The sequence below is a fragment of the Manis pentadactyla genome, chromosome 2, assembly GCF_030020395.1.
Source record: "Manis pentadactyla isolate mManPen7 chromosome 2, mManPen7.hap1, whole genome shotgun sequence".
Classification (NCBI taxonomy): domain Eukaryota; kingdom Metazoa; phylum Chordata; class Mammalia; order Pholidota; family Manidae; genus Manis; species Manis pentadactyla.
In genome coordinates, this window is record NC_080020.1 from 162,746,276 (window position 1) to 162,763,056 (window position 16,781).

The 16,781-nt window shown below is 50.8% G+C and overlaps 1 protein-coding gene across 2 annotated transcripts in view; it reads left to right on the plus strand.

The window, feature by feature from the left end:
- The window catches only part of POLR1A (RNA polymerase I subunit A), an 88,169-nt gene extending 84,799 nt beyond the window's left edge, over positions 1–3,370 (plus strand). The window contains exons 32-34 of one of the 2 annotated variants that reach the window (XM_057497038.1): positions 1,277–1,394; positions 1,743–1,907; positions 2,286–3,370. In XM_057497038.1, coding sequence (XP_057353021.1) covers positions 1,277–1,394; positions 1,743–1,907; positions 2,286–2,386 — 384 coding nt within the window. In that variant the 3' untranslated portion in view covers positions 2,387–3,370. The remainder of the gene's footprint in view (positions 1–1,276; positions 1,395–1,742; positions 1,908–2,285) is intronic. The other variant, XM_036931056.2, reaches the window with a different exon arrangement.
- Positions 3,371–16,781: the final 13,411 nt, after the last annotated feature.

Sequence of the window (16,781 nt, forward strand, 5' to 3'; positions counted from 1 at the left end):
TCTCTAGTTGTGTGCTGTCATGCTGTAACGCTGTCCCGGTCAGCCGCTCAGAGGCAGGGCTCCAGCCATGCCACCCTGGGCCTCCCTGAGCCATTTATGCGTCTAGCCCAGTGTCCCCAAACCAAGTATATGTGGTGGGCCTCCACTCAGGGGCCCTGCTCTTAGGAATGCATGTTAGCCTCTTAAGGCTTGCAGTGCAGAAACCTACTTAACTTCACCTAACCCCAAGTTCCCCAAACTAACTTGACTATAATTTTTTTCCTTAAATTGAAAACCTTCCCAAAGTAGAGTCATAAGAAATAGTTTGCTGAGTCGCTGGCCTGGGAGCTGCTCACTTCATGTGGTAAAGGAGGCCCTGGGAACAGGGGTGGCCCAGACCCTGCCTCCCAGTGCCCCATGCTGGCAGAGGCTCGTGCCCCACTTCCACCAGCATGTCTGTCCTTTCCTCTGAGCTGCTCCTCCTGGTTCCTCCCACTTCACTGGGTCTCCCAGACTTTCGGAGATGCTCTTAGCCTCTGGGCACAAGTATTTCCCCATAGAAGCCTGAGGGGCCAGGCCCTACCTGACTCTTGCCTAGTCTGCACCAAGCCAGCAAAGCTCTCCCTGCCTAGAACTCTCGTCTCCTGACAACAGCTGCCCTGCCAAGGCCTCTTCTGCCCTGGAGCCTTTCACCCAGTGCTTCCCCAGAGGGCAGACAGGGATGGGCTCATGCCCCCTGAGAGGCAGCCATCTCTAGGGCAAGCTCCATGTCTTGCTTGTCAGTTTGTTTAAACAAGGCCAGGCAGGCTGCCAGAGTCTCCGTTGCTCCTGTGGGGGTGACTTGTGGTAGTACAGAGCCTCCTCGGGTTCCCCAGGATGGCTGAACTGGAGCCTCAGACCCCCAGCAAGGTCCGGCTTATCCATGGAGCTGCCCCGTGCCCTGGGGAGTGTTTACGTGTCTCTCTGAGGAGCTTTCCTCATCTTCTAGCACAGCCTCAATCCTAGGAAATCAGTTTCTCTGTTAAATAAACAACAAAAAATACTTTATTCCTGTGGACTCTTACGTGGGTGCCAGGTTGTGTCTCAGCTTTAGTAATGACGAGCCAGATGTGGGGCCTGGCCAGCGTGCCGCCAGCAGCTCTGCCCACACCGTTTCTTTCTGCTAATCTCGGGCCACCGCCCAAGCACTTTGTCCTCCGCTGTGCTGCGCTGCCAGACGAGAGAGCTCAGCCGGGGTGGGACACACCTGCAAGGGAGCAGGCCAAGCCCTACAAGTCAGTCCCTCCTTCTCCCCCAGGTTCTGGATTTGCGTCGCCTCTATTCCAATGACATCCACGCCATGGCCAGCACCTACGGCATTGAGGCTGCACTGCGGGTGATCGAGAAGGAGATCAAGGATGTGTTTGCTGTGTATGGTAAGAAACGCTGCCGGCACGGTTCAGAAGGTCCGCTGTGTCTGTCTGGCACCACGGGGAACTGGAGCGGGCGCAGTGAGCATAGCCTGTAGGAGACCTTCTAGAATCTCTGTTGCATGTGCTGCTGGCTGGAAGTGGAGAGCAGGAGGTGGTAACAGTGACCAGGGGTAAGGGAGCGACTGCCCAGCAGAGGAGGGGGCTAAGTAGCTGAGTGAGCAGGTGACCGAGCTGAGAGTGGAGCCTGGGGTCTGGCGCCTGAGCCCGTGCACTGACTCGCGTCAGGTGACGCTGCCTCAACTGTCCCCTTGCACTGCTTAATCCTTCCTGATGTTGCTGCCCGTGTGACAGGCATTGCAGTCGATCCCCGCCATCTCTCCCTGGTCGCTGACTATATGTGCTTCGAGGGTGTTTACAAGCCACTGAATCGCTTTGGGATCCAGTCAAACTCCTCTCCTCTGCAGCAGATGACATTTGAAACGAGCTTCCAGTTTCTGAAGCAGGCCACCATGATGGGTCAGTGTGTGGGCAGGTGCCCTGCCTTCCCTCCCTTAACCTGCTCTGGGCAAACAGGCTTGTCCCCCGGGCACCTTTCTGCACACCTTCCATGTGAGTGACCTCTTGGAAGACCACTGCAGGTGGCAGCTAGGGGTGGGGGGTGCAGCACAGGAGCGCTGCCTCTGCATTTTGAAGGACACAGAAAGGGCCTTCCTTGCTTTCAAACACAGAAGCAGGGCTCCCTTGGGTAATCTCATCAGCCCCAGAGACTCAGGACCATCCTCATGGCCCCCAAGGTGCCCGGCTGCTTAGCATCAGTGTTGAGGCCCCCAGGTCCCCTCACATCACCCCCAACTTCTCCCTCAACTGCCTAACAAGTACTCTTGTGTCTCCCAGGGTCCCACGATGAGCTGAGGTCCCCTTCAGCCTGCCTTGTGGTTGGGAAGGTCGTCAGGGGCGGGACGGGCCTGTTTGAGCTCAAGCAGCCCCTGAGGTAGCGGCCCCTGTGGCACCGTCTGCCTGGTGTGGAGGACCCGGTGATGGCCCGCCTGCCCTCCACATGAGAGGACCAGGCGACCTGGAGACCAGAATCCAGGGCGGTTCAAAGCAACAGTGCAGAGCACAGCAGTGATCTTGGCGGTCCAGAGAGCAGCTGGCCTCTGGGCTGGACCAGCTTCCCTGGGAGGTGCCACAGTGCTTGTCCTCACCCCTTCCCATCTCGGGATATGAACAAGGTTCACCAAGTCCCTCATGCCCTTCTGAGCTGGCTGGGCCTTCCCCTGTGCTGCAGGACACCTCACAGACAATTCTCCAGCACCTCCAGGGTAGGGAGGCAAGGTCCTGTCGCTGTGAGCAGCTGTTGACTGCAGGCAGAATTGCTGTGGGCTCCTGACAGGTGGGGACATGGAACCTGCTGCATGGCCTGCTCCTTCCAGCTGCAAGAGTCTCCCTGGGGCAAGCACAGGGTGGCACAGACCTCTGGGGCTCGGCCCCAGCAACCCACCCCAACTCATGGAACCCTGAGTCGCCAGCTGGCTGGGCTGTTGGATTGAGTTGCCTGACTTCTCTCCCTGTCTCTGCTGTCAGACGCGGCCTTGAGGCCTTCATTCCTCTCTTCAGGCCCTGCTCCTCTGGGTCGTCCAGCCTCCCTTGACTTTTGACACCACGGCAGGGGGCCCTGCCATGACCAGGAAAGTCAGAGGACTTGTATAAAGGCTTTGTAAAACCAGAGACTGTTTCTATTTTTGTCTGGTATTCCAACTCAGGCTGAGTAATAAACATAACTGGAACTAGCTATTGGTAGGGAAAAAAATTTAAAAGATTTGGGTTTTTTGTTTTTTCTCTTGGTTTGTGGGCTCTGCATTTGTAATTTAAGAGCCTAGGACTGACTTGTTGATGGGGGGCGTCTAGTAAACATAATATTCCTCATGTAATTGTAGAGTAATGATACCAAAATAAATTAAAAAAAAAAAAAGAGAGCCTAGGACTGGAATTTTTAACATAGTTACATCTTGGGTCCCGCTTTCTGTTCTTGCCAGAGGATGTAGGGGGAGAGTTCAGCCCCTGCAGTGTCCCCACTGACCCCATCCTGCCCTGCCGTTCTCCCAGAGCCAGAAGAGTGGAAACCAGGGGAAGGAACGTAGGGCGGGGAGGGAGGCTGTGCCTACGGAGAGTGACCACATTGCTCCCTCCAGATGTGGGACAGGGCCCTGCCTGTGCCTCCTGTACCCACCCTGGGTGAACCTGGCAGAAATGGTTCACCAGGACTCGTACAGGGAGTACAGACAGCTTCTCAGGGGCACAGGAAGAAGGGTCACCATGAAACCCTGACTCCCAGGAGAGGCTGTGCATTCTGAGAGTCCAGAGCCAGTTCACTGCCTGACTTCCACTCCCTGCGGGAGGGTTCTCGGGATCACGGGATAGCCCGGTGGACAAGTGAGCATGTGGTTGTATAACTCCGGGGCTCGGCATCAGCATGTAAATGTGGCTCAGCCCCACCAGGCCCAGGGGCCTCGAAGGTGAAGGTGCAAGTGCAGAATATAGGCAGTGTGGGCCATGCCCACTGATGTCAGACCCCTGACTGCAGGGAGGTGAGGTGATGGCCTCTGCCCTTCCTTCCCAGGCCATCTGTGTATCTCTTGGGCAGCTCTTGGGCAGCTGTGTTTTACATGTTTCTCTCCCAGGATTCACTGGATTTACAAGCGGACATTCCAGATGGCACATCTTGGTAGGCCAGGAATCTCACCTGTCTCCCCTGTGGTTTTACACTCTCACTTCAGTGGTTCTTTGTTCAAAAGCCTCAAAAAGTACAGTGAATGTGTGTGATAAAGCTGTCGTGCTGCCATGGTAGTTGTCTGCAAGGATGCAGTGGAGTTCAAAGGATGCCTTGATCCACTCTAGCTGGGGTTGAGCAGAGAGGTGTGAAGTTTCCCATTAGAAAGCAGGAGGCCCGCAGCTGTGTCCCAACCCAGCACACTAGGGAGGCTGCTTGTTCAGCTTACGAAGTTCCCACCAGCAGAGCACCTGCAAGAGCAGAAGGCACAGCCAACAAGTGCTTCTTAGAAGCAGTTCCAGGAGAAGTTGCCATGTAAAAAGTCAAGCGCTAATTCTGCAATGAGGACTGCACCTCCAGCTCTTAGACCCTGTTTGGTTCAGAGCTCCTCACAGCTCTGGTCTGTCCCCAGGCCCAGGGAAAGGCCAGGACCTGGTTACAGGAAGCAGGGCTGAGCCCCTCAGCTCACCCTGGCTGGGCTCAAGTCACTGCAGCTGCTCTGATGACAGCCCTTGTAGCAAGTCTGTGAACCAGTGATTTGGGCTCTGACCTCAAATATCCCCACTGGGCCCTTCTTCCCTCTCTGCCCACCCTGCACCCCATCACCCCAAGCTGATGCCCACTGCACTAGGCACACATAGATGCAGGAGCAATACAGACCCTCCCCTTAACAGAGCTCATAGTCTACTGCCTGAAACAGATAAGCCAACAGGAACTGTAGCCTCAGAGTGACCAGGCCAAGGGTGAGGGACCTGTGGGCATCATGTGAATGTGCACCACCTCCCACACTTCAGGTAAGACCATGGCCTGCCAAGCTAGCCATAGTGGGGCCTTGGGGAAGAAGGTGAGGAGGCACTTGGGTGGGCGCTCAGAAGCCAGAAGGGAGGGAAAAGGAGAATCAGTCCAGTCACCACTTGCCCTTCCCTATGCCCACTGCCGCCCCCCTGCGGCTCCTGCTTCCCCACCTCCCGCCATCCCCCGAGTGTAGATGAGGCCACTGTAGTTCAGCCACAGGGCTGCTGCCCCTAGGACTGTCTTGGCAAGCTGCAGTCGGCCTTGCTCAGATCTGGGGGCCCTGCTGGTTGCTGCTTTTGGACTGGCTTCCAGGTACTGTCATCTCTGCGGCCAAGCCAGCCCTGGACCTGTGGCCTCACATGTGATAGTTTCAGATACCACAGACCTCAGCAAGACCACAGTAAATACTGTCCCTCCCTGTCCCATGATTGTTGCCTGGAAACATGAAGTTCCAAGTACATTCAAACCTCAAGAATGTGGTCAAGCAGTGTGGGATTCAGGCAAGAAACAGCTCTCAATTCAGACTCCTCTTGGAATTGTGGGTCCTGACAAGCAGCCACTTTAAGGAACTAAGAAGCTTAATCTATGGCCCAAATCAAAGTAGAGGTAAATTTTTAAGAGTTGGAGAAAACGTTGAGAGGGCCTGACTATTGTGTGTTATCAAAAGGAATCTCAGAACCTGGGGGGCCAGCGCTTCACTACAAAGTTACAAAGGATTTCAGTGACATCATCTCCCATAATCCTTCAGCCTTGTGGCGTGTGTCCCATTAGCCCCATTTCATGGTTGAAGAAATAGAGCTAGAGAAGGTGGAAGCAAGGCCCTGGAGGGAAATCGAATCCCCATGAAACTGCTAGGTCTGGCGTTCCTCTCCGAGCTGTGCTTTCACGAGGGGCATCCCCTGGCATTTTCACTGGGTTTTCAGGACACAGGGTGACAAGCCTTAGATTCCATTGGTCAGAATGGTTAGTGATCTCCTTTGAAAACAGGAAGTCTGCCCTGAAGAAGGAGACCCAGGTCAGTTAGGGAAGGGAGCGACGGTCCACAGAAGCCTGGTGGAGGAGTCTGTGGGGAAGTGGACTGTGGGGTTATCAGTCACAGGTGGAACACAAGGATACTGAAGCATTAGAAGGGGAAATGTCACAACGTGGGCATCTAAGAGCTGAGGGCTGGCTGCTTTCTGTGCCCATTGGACCTTGGCCCTGGTCTCTGTGCTCAGCCTATTTTGAAGGCCCAGCCTGGGTGACTGCCATGGGGCCAGACTTGTGGGCCTGGCACAGCACAGTATCAGGTGCCGCTCCCACAGACCTGCTCCTCACCCAGTGTCCTGCTGCCTGGGGGCCACCCGACCCGGGGAGAAGGCTGCCCTGCCTTTGTGCGGTGCCTGAGTTCCTGGGGACCCTGGAAGTCTGCCCTGGCCCCTGGTCTGGAGCACGGCATTTTCCCTTCACTGGCAGTCAGACGCACTCAAGACTCCTCTGTGTCCAGACACACTACTGGCCTGGGGCCCTCGGCAGCCAGTGACCAGCTGGTCAGTCCAGCCCAGACTCCGGGCTCTAATAAATGTTGGACAAAGAAGGAAGGAAACAAGAAAGGGAGGGAAGAGGAAGGGGAGGGATGGACAGAATTCATGTACCCATGGTCCTCAAAGTGGGCATTTTTCTCCTCCATTTTCCAGACTGGTGGTTCATAAAGTGTGATGATTTTCAAAGTGCAAGTTGGGCCCCACCCTTGACTTCCTGAATCAGAAACTCTGGCACGGGCCATTCTCTGTGTCTTAACAAGCCTTTGGGGGATTCTCAGTAATGCTCTAGTTTGAAAACCACTGCCCTAGAACTGTCATCAGGAAGTGATCTGACTTCTGTCCTCTTTGAGCTATTTCAGGGCTCTTCTGGTGTGGAGATAGCCCCGAGGCCCCTCAGCTCTCCCAGACGGTCCCCCTGCAGTGCCCCAACAGACCCACCACAGTGGGGCATGGAGGGCAGCCAGGGCTGGGGTGGTGGGCCCACAGCAAGCAGCTGCATCTCCATGCCCCTCACCTTTCGTTCATTCGAACATCCTGAAAATCGGTGAGGTAGGCTGGCAAAGAGCAGGGCCTTGGTTTGGTAGATGAGGGGAAGGGAGCTCAGAGGGATTAATGGCTGTTCTCCTGTGAGAACCTCTCTGCTCCTTGGCGGCAAGATCTGTGCCTGCCAGACAGTTAAATAACAAGGCAGAGAGCCTTTCTGTGCAGGGTGGTCGTGTGGGGCTCCCCCTACAGCAGGGGGAGCTGGTGCCTGGTGAGCGTAGCATCCTCCTGCAGTGCTGTGCGCAGGCTTAACCCCTGGAGCCCAGCAAAGCCCACCAGCACCTCTGAATCACATAAAGTTCTTTGTGTTAAAAATCCCTCTGGATCCAGCAGTCCCACTTCTGGGTATATCCACAAAAGAATTTGAACCAGAGACTTGAAGGGGGATTTGCATACCATGCTAATAGCATCATTAGTCACAATAGCCAAAGGGTGGAGACAACCTAAGTGCCGTCAGGGAATGAATTAATGAACTAGATGAGGCGCACACATGTAGTGGACTGTTATTCAGCCCTATAAAGGAATGACGTTTCCACAGTACTAAGACGTGGATGAAGACATTACACTACTTGAAATAAGCCAGACACACAAGGGCAAGTACTGTATGATGCCCCTTATATGAGGTTCCGAGTAGTCAAATTCAGAGACAGAAAGTAGAATGATGATTGCCAGGAGTTTTGCGGGAGAGGGAATGGGGAGTTAGTGTTTAATGGGGACAAAGTTTCAGTTTTGCAAAACAAGTAAGTTATGGAGAGAATGGTGATGGTTGTACAGCAATGTGAATGTACTTAATGCCACCATCCATACCTTAAAATGGTTTTATTTATGTATATTTTACCATAATAAAAACTGCATTTGATTAATGAGCCCTTCTCCCTGGAAAAAAAAATTCTCTAACTGTAGGGACCATTTCCAGGGAAAGAGCAGCATACAGACCATCCTGTATGCTCTGTACACGGCACCCTGCCTCCATGACTCCACTCTGGCATGGGAGAGAAAGACTGGGACATTGGTTTGGTTTCCCTGTTCTCACTTTCTGGCCTCGTGACCTTCGGCAAGCAGCTCAACTGATCTTAGACTCTCAGCCTCCTCTTTTGTAAAATGAACTAATAATAACCTCAGGGTTCCTGTGAGGACCAATAAGAAACAACCTGAAAGCTTCTAGCACATAACAGGCACTCAATCTGTGGTAGTTGTTTATTGTATACCCTCAGCCTGGAATGTTCTCCCCCCTCTCTACAGGATAAGCTCCCATTCATCTCTCAAAGCCCAGCCAGGTCGAATCCTACCTCTTCAGTGAAGCCTGTGGTAATCTGCAGTATTATTCACCAACACCAGCTTCCCCTCCCTGCCTGATGTCAGGCATGGCCGTTCGACTTGAATGCCTGTAAAAGCCAGTAGGTGCTTTGCCATGACTCCTGTCCCTCTGGGCCAGCCACCAAACCGCTCTAGGTCACAGCTGCTCTGGCTTCCTGGCTTCCAGGAGCAAAGCCCCAGCACCTCACAGCAGATATGTAGCATGAGGAAGAAATAACCTTTTGTCATTTAAGCCTCCAAGACTTGGGGGTTGCTTGTTTCATTAGTGGAACCCTGCTCCGGGCCACTCTAAGTGTCATTTTCCTTCTGCAGCCTCTGCCACCCCTGGGTGCTTCCCAGAGATATATGTTCTCGGGTCCCATCCCTGACCCACTGAACCAGATTTTCTCATGAGGTGGCATGTGTGAAGTGCTGAGTGTGGTTTCTCTGTCACAGAGGGGCTCAGTAGCCATTATTTCCTCCTCATCCCTCTGGGCTTCTACAGAAGACTGCTAGTTGCTTCCTCAAGAGCCAATTTTCCTTCTTTCTTACTGAGAATTCAAATTTTCAAGGGGATGGCAATGTGCTTAGGTCATAATATTGTTCCCAAACCCCCTTGCAGCTCTAGCTAGTCACGTGACCCAGTTATTCTCTGGGCAAAGAAAGTCACTCAGTGGGGCTGCAAGGAGAGTGTGTTGGAAAAGAAAGGCCCAAGTGGCAGGTGCATCTGGCTTTGGGCCTTGCCCTTCTCCTCCCCGCCTGCCTGTTCCTTGGATGTGGAGGTAGATCGTGACAGAGTGGTCCCAATGAGTCACACCCCCCTGTATTCATGCCCTCAGGTAGTCCCTATCTGCACTGAATCTGGGCTGGCCTGTGCCCAGTTCTGACCAGTAGAATGTGATTGAAGTGAGGTTCAGGGACTTCTGCTCAGCTTGGAACCTGGGATCCACCCAGGCTGAGAAGCTGACCTCCCTCCAGGAGATCACATTCCTGTCAAAGGCAGGGCCAGCCATCTAACCCATCATCCAGGCTAGAAACCTTACCTCCTCCTCATCTGTCACCAATTGGTCACCAGCCCACTCCCACCTGCATGGTCCAAATCCACCCCATGATTGATCCACGGAACAGCCACCTACCCACCTCCCACCTCACTACCCTGCCTGCCCCACATCAAGCCTGCATGTAAGTTGTCAGATCTTTCTAAATGCAGATCTGAAGTTTATTCCCAGTGCTTGGAGAGTTAGTCCCAAGGCCCTGGCATGCCTGTACATCCTTATGTGATGTGGTTTCCAATCCTATCTCTGTCCACTCCCCTCCCTAAATACCATGGGCCCTGGAAACGCCATGCGGCTCGTAGTTTCTGACACAGCTACTCCTCTTTACACCCCATGCTTTGCCCCAGGGATGACAAACTTCATTCCTTATGTTGACTTGGTGTCTTAGTCTGCTTGGGCTGCTGTAACAAAATATCACAGACTGATGACTGAAACGACAGAACTTTATTTCTCACAGTTGTGGAGGCTGGAAGTGTGAGATCAAGGTGCCAGTAAGGTGACTTTCACTGAGGCTTCTCTTCTTGGCAGGTAGGACTCACCAACTCAGCACATGGCGACTGCTCACATGACGCACGCACACAGGGAGAGAGAGCAAGTTCTCCGGCATCTCTGCTTATAAGCACATGAATCCTTTTGGATGAGGGCCCACTCTTATGACCACATTTAACCTTAATTGTTTGCTTAGAGGTCCCATCTCCAAGTACAGCCACACTGGAGGGTAGGGCTTCAACGTGACTTCTGGGGGGACACAAGCATTCGATTACGAGCACCTGCCTGGACAGCGGTGGTGCTGAGAAGAATGCTGAGACTCTTCCCAGGCTCTGTGGTAAAGAGAGCTATGCTTAATTAGTGATGTCTGTCTTGGGCTTAGAAAGGAGAGATTGTGGTGGCTCATGTGTCATATTTTTTTCTCCCGTTTTATGTGGTCATCTTTGGCACCCTCTCTCTCTTGGCTCCAGCACAATGCCTGGTGCATACTAGGCCCTCAACGTATTTATTTATTTATTTATTAAGGTATGATTGATACACACTGTTATGAAGGTTTCACATGAAAAAACAATATGGTTACATTTATCCATGTTATCAAGTCCCCACCCATACTCCAATGAGTCACTGTCCATCAGTGCAGCAAGATGCCACAGATCCACTATGTGCCTTCGCTGTGCTACACTGTTCTCCCCATGATCCCCCACACCATGTGTACTAAACATAATACCCCTCAATCCCCTTCTCCCTCCCTCCCCACCTTCCTCTCCCACACCCCTCCCCTTTGGTAACCACTAGTTCCTTCTTGGAGTCTGTGAGTCTGTTGCTGTTTCATTCCTTCAGTTTTGATTCATTGTTATACTCCACAAATGAGGGAAATCACTTGGCACTTGTCTTTCTCCACCTGGCTTATTTCACTGAGCATAATGTCCTCCAGCTCCATCCATGTTGTTGCAAATAGTAGGATTTGTTTTCTTCTTATGGCTGTATAGTATTCCATTGTGTATATGTACCACATCTTCTTTATCCATTCATCAACTGATGGACACTTAGGTTGCGTCCATATCTTGGCCCATATCTTGGCTATTGTAAAAAGTGCTGCAATAAACATAGGGTGCACATGTCTTTTTGAATCTGAGAAGTTGTATTCTTTGGGTAAATTCCAAGGAGTGGGATTCCCGGATCAAATGGTATTTCTATTTTTAGTTTTTTGAGGAACCTCCATATTGCTTTCCACAATGGATGAACTAGCTTACATTCCTACCAGCAGTGTAGGAGGGTTCCCCTTTCTCCACATCCTTGCCAGCATTTGTTGTTCTTAGTCTTTTCGATGCTGGCCATCCTTACTGGTGTGAGGTGATATCTCATTGTGGTTTTAATTTGCATTTCCCTGATGATTAGTGATGAAGAGCATCTTTTATGTGTCTGTTGGCCATCTGAATTTCTTCTTTGGAGAACTGTCTGTTCATATTGCCTGCCCATTTGTTAATCTAGTTATTTGCTTTTTGGATGTTGAGGTGTGTAAGTTCTTTATATATTTTGGATGTTAACCCCTTGTCAGATATGTCATTTACAAGTATATTCTTCCATACTGTAGGATGCTTTTCTGTTCTGTTGATGGTGTCCTTTGCTTTACAGAAACTTTTTAGTTTGATGTAGTCCCATGAGTTAATTTTTGCTTTTGTTTCCCTTGCTCAAGGAGGTGGGTTCAGGAAGAAGTTGCTCATGCTTATATTCAGATGTTTGCCTATGTTGTCTTCTAAGAGTTTTATGGTTTCATGATTTACATGCAAGTCTTTGATCCATTTTGAGTTTACTTTTGTATATGGGGTTAAACAATAATCCAGTTTCATTCTCTTGCATGTAGCTGTCCAGTTTTGCCAACACCAGCTGTTGAAGAGGCTGTCATTTCCCCATTGTATATCCATGGCTCCTTTATCATATATTAATTGACCATATATGGTTGGGTTTATATCAGGGCTTTATCCATGTTATCAAGTCCCCACCCCACCTAGTCTGTTCCATTGGTCTATGGGTCTGTTCTTGTGCCAGTACCAAATTGTCTTGATTACTGTGGCTTTGTAGTAGAGCTTGAAGTCAGGGAGCATAATGCCCCCAGCTTTATTCTTCCTTCTCAGAATTGCTTTGGCTATTTGAGGTCTTTTGTGGTTCCACATGAATTTTAGAACGATTTTCTCTAGTTCCCTCAATGTATTTTTGATGAACAAGTCAATTAGTAAGTAATGGTCTCAAGCACATTTCACATCTACAATTTCAATGAAGCTCCACAGGAGGCTGTGGGTAGGACCAAAGGATCAAAGATGGTTGGAAAGCTCCCTAAAGGGTTGGCCCTTCTCTTCCCTTGCCCTGTGCTGGAGGTACTGCACTTGCCTTACAGGCACCACACAGATGCCTGGACTAGGGTCTCTGCAGATCACAGGTGGCTCTCTAGAGCAGCAGAGGTCTTTGCCCTTCCTGCTGCCACGCTATGCCCACACCCCAACTACCGCCAGTACTGCACCATCACCCTCTGGCTGCCATCACTTGGAACGAGAAGCAAGCAGGCTCTGTGGCCTCCCAGCCTGACAGAGCAAGGGAGGGACTAATTTACCTACTGATGGGAGGAGACAGGGGCCACATTGCTTTGATATAGGAGGACCAAGAGCAGGCAAGGGTGTATGTAACAGGGAGGAAGTGCTGTGGCTTAAGGGGAAATGTAGCCAAGTCTGAAGTACAGCTGCCAAAAGGCAGCTAATGTAAATGTGAGGGTGTGTATGGGGGGTGCCTCGGACGCTGCTTTCCCTGCTTCCCCTGCTGTCACATAGCCTCAATCAGCAGTGGGTCTGCCTCTGCTAGCCTGGCCATGTGCCAATGCTGACGAACCCCTTGTGAACTCCTGCATATGGACATCCTGTCCTGGCCCCTCTCCCCACTGGACACAAAGTCTCAGCCAGTGCTATGCCTAGCCCCTGTGACACACATTTGTGGCCAGCATCAGTAGCTGTGGGCCATCCTGGGCCAAGATGGGTTGGGAGGGCCAAAGACCACGACCCTGTCTGTTGGGTGGGGTGGGCAGGTGAGCTGGCGCAGGACTGCACGGGTGTGTGTAGGACAGTGCAACCCCGCTTGCCCACAGTGGACGGTGGGAATGGGGGTTGGTGGTAGAGACTAGATTGGGAGGGGTTATTGGGGATGCGCCGCACAGTGAAGAGGTGGTGCCAGGCACCTGCTCTCTTGGACTTGCAGCCCTGATTCAGAGTGGGGACTTCTTGTAGCTGGCTTACTGGGGTTCTGTCACCTCACCCAGGGGCACCATCTCACATAGTTACTACCAGGAGAGAAGGCAGCACAGCCTAGCTCCACTCAGAGCCTGAGGGGGCCCAGGGCCTGGCACTCAGCCAGGGCCTGGCCTCCAGAAAATTTCCCAAGGCTGGGTAAAGCCTGAAATCATTTCCCAGACCCCACACAGGCCTTCCCAGGAGAATGACCCAGGGGGTGCAGGCCTTTCCACCTCCTCAGCATCTTCCTGGAGGTCTCACTAGTCCAGCCAAGAAGGCCGTTGAACCCCTGGTAGCGGAGTCCCAGAGAAAGGTGAGAGCATCCTAGCCCCGCCTGGCACCTGTGCCCTGCTGAGTGCCCAGTGATCTCAGAAGTGTGCTGGGAAGTGGCCAGGTCTGCACTCCAAGGCTGCCCTTTGACAAGCCCCAGTCCATGAGAAGAATCCTGGGTGGCTCACTGTCTGCAAGACTCCTTACTCCCCAACAAAGTTATTTAATGTTTATTGCATTATAAAAATGGAATCTCCTCATATCTGTTTTCTTCCCCGTACACATCTTGTACCGTGGGCCCCCTGCATCCAGCCCCTTCGTCTTTCTTCCTCGGAACTGACTGACAGCACTGTTCCTGGTGTGTGACCTCCTTGGACCACACTGCCTCCTTCGCCTGAAACCAACCTCTCTTTCTTACCTCTAAACCTTGACCCATGCAGTTCCCACTGCAGGAACATTTCTTCCCAACCTGGTTAATTCTTAATTATTCTTCAGATCTTAGCATATAATTATCTCTTCCAGGGAAGGCCTAAATGAAGACCCCACTATATCCTTTTAAGACATACTATACTTTTACTTTGAAGACACACCCCAATGTGTAATTAGGCATTTATTTGTGGGATTAGTTCTTAAATGCTAGTCTCTCCAGGGGACTGGACACTCCATGAGGACAACAACCATGTCTGTTTTGTTCACCATTGTATCTCCAGCCCAGTGTACAGTGCCTGGCAGCTGGGAGGGTCTCAACAAATCAGTGGAGCCACTGAGAGGCTGACTGACTGACCGACTGGAGAAAAATATACCAGAACAGGCATAACCACAAGTCTCTGCACCATCAGTCTTCAGAAGCAGGAAGCTGAAGGCTATTAGACCTAGGGTTCATAACCCCTTATGTTAGTAAAGATACAAGGGCAGTTGCAGTGAAATACAGTGAATACAGTGGCTCGAACAAGATGAAAAGAAGTTCATGTCTTACTCATGAAACTGGTCCTAGGTAGGAGAGCAGTATAAGGGAGGGAGGCTGTTTAGTGTTTGAGGTGGCTGGGGGTCAAGTTCCTCCTTGTTGCTCCACCATCCCCATCGTTTCCTCAACCTCATCATCCAGACTGCTCGCTCACCAGCTCCCTAACCACGCTCCTGCCCACAGGCAGAAAGGCCTGGAGGGCAGACAGCTCGTCTCCCATTGGCTCAGATTTATCACATGGTCACAGTGCTGCAAAGGAGACTGGGAAAGGAAAGCATCAACTGGCAGCCAGGACAGCTAAATCTCAGGGCTAAATCTATCAGTACAAAGAAGGTGGGGCAAGGAGCAGGTAGTTTCTGCCACCCTCCTGTCTGCTCTGTCATTTAGCCATTTCTCGTATAATAGCTATGACTCAATTTGCAAGCTTCAGGCAAAGTAGCGGTTGGGTTTTCCCCTTTATTTCATTGAGCAACTACTTGCTTATGTTAGCAGGAGATCTGGCATCTCTCTTAGGCTTCCCCCTTATTTTATGTCCCTTCCTCCCTCTATTATCTAAGAAACCCCAGGGGCTAAGTCTGTTCAGACAGGCCCATCCTTCTTCTAGCCACTAGGCATTACGAGCACTGAAGAGGGGACAAGAACAGTCTGAGACTGTTCCCATTGCTTCTGTGGCCACCATGCAGCGTCGTGGTTACACACTCATTTCCGTCCAATACGAGGCAGCTTTGTCCCTGCCATCCTGATGCCTTGCTGCCTGAATCCCCAAGAAGGCCCCTGGGTCTTCTCTGCAGGATCTCCAAGGTCCCCCTCCTATTCTCAGCCTCAGCAGAGGTTGGCTGTGTTTGAGTGTCCAGGGGTTCCCCAGACTCAGCCATGTGCTCAGCCGGAAGCAGCCTCTCCCCTACAAACCTCTAAGCCCTATTGTTCCAGTCCAGACTCCACCTTCCTTTTCAGGGCAGTGTCCACGAGGGAGGTCCTGATAGCACTGATATTCAAAAGGGTAGTTGTTGAAGTCTTAATTCTGCTTCCCAGGGCACTTCTCGGCCCCGGTTGGCCTTCTCTATGAACGGAGAGAGCTGAGAGAGACAGGCTTTGTCTGGCTGCCAAGGCTGCTGCTGTACCTTGGCCCTGTGGCAATAGAGCCCAATTTCCTGGCCAGGCTCACACGTCTGGCCCAAAAGGTGACCATCCAGGCAGACCCAGTTTATCAACTGGCCGCTATCCTCACAAGAGAAATCTGAGTTCTAGGGAAAAAAATTCATTTACTCCAAATACACAGAGAACCGCATAACCAAAATAAATAAATGTTTAATTAAATGCCTACAAAGTGGACCATTATGTGAACTTCATTAACTGATATTTATAATAATTTCATTACATTTGAAAAATGATGTAAAAGTAGCACTTCCTCCTTGGCAAGAGTTCCTCAGGGGTGTGTAGAGATTGCCAAGAAATAACATGTATTGCTCATTAAAAAGAGGAATTATTAGAACCATTTGAAATATTTTGCAATTTAAAAATATATGTATGCATACATATGTATCTGAGTATATATGTGTATATATATATAAACACACATATAAAGTAGTCAATAATGTGGGTTGTGTTCAACACATTTGATGTGTTATTAGAACAGAGTCTTTAAAAGTAAGAAGAGGGCCCAGGGGCTGCACAGGTCTTCACAAGGCTCAGAAACCCTCCTAGGAGCCCTGGGCTCAGCCAGAATCCCCGGCTGCAGACGCAAGATAGGAGTCATGCTGAGTCAAAAGGAAGCTCTTCTTGAATAATCTCTAAAAATAATCCCTAGCATGTGGGGCAGGATATTAGTGGTTTGGAAACTAGTAGAATCAGAGGCAGCATTTAGAAAGGTGACAAAAATGGAAATGTACAGCTTAAAAGGTGTCTTTAAGGCTCCTCTGGTCAAGAAAAACATAAATTCTATTCTTAGAGCCAGTGCCTTCATGGGCCTGGATCCCCCCTGAAGTGCAAGTAACTTCAGGAGTGTGTTGCTTTCTTTTCTTCTTTAAAAAATATATATTTGTGTGTGTGTGTGTGTGTGTGTGTATACCATGTACAATAAAGAGCGCACATCTTAACAGCATGGCCTAATATCTTTTTATATACAGATACAGTTACCACCATGTTAGCACCACCCAGATAAATGCATAGAATATCTCCATCATCCCAGAAGGCTCCCTCTACTTCCTCCCAGGTAAAATCTTGCCCTCCAAGGTAGCCACCATTCTGGTTTCTGTCACCATAGATTAGTTCTGCCTGTTTTGGGACTTCATGTAAATGCAATCAGACTGGAAATACACTTTTGTGTTTGGCATCTTTTGCTCAACATAGCATCTGTGAGATTCAGCCCTGTTGCTGAAAGTGAAAACAGCCCTTTTGGGTGTTAGCAGTG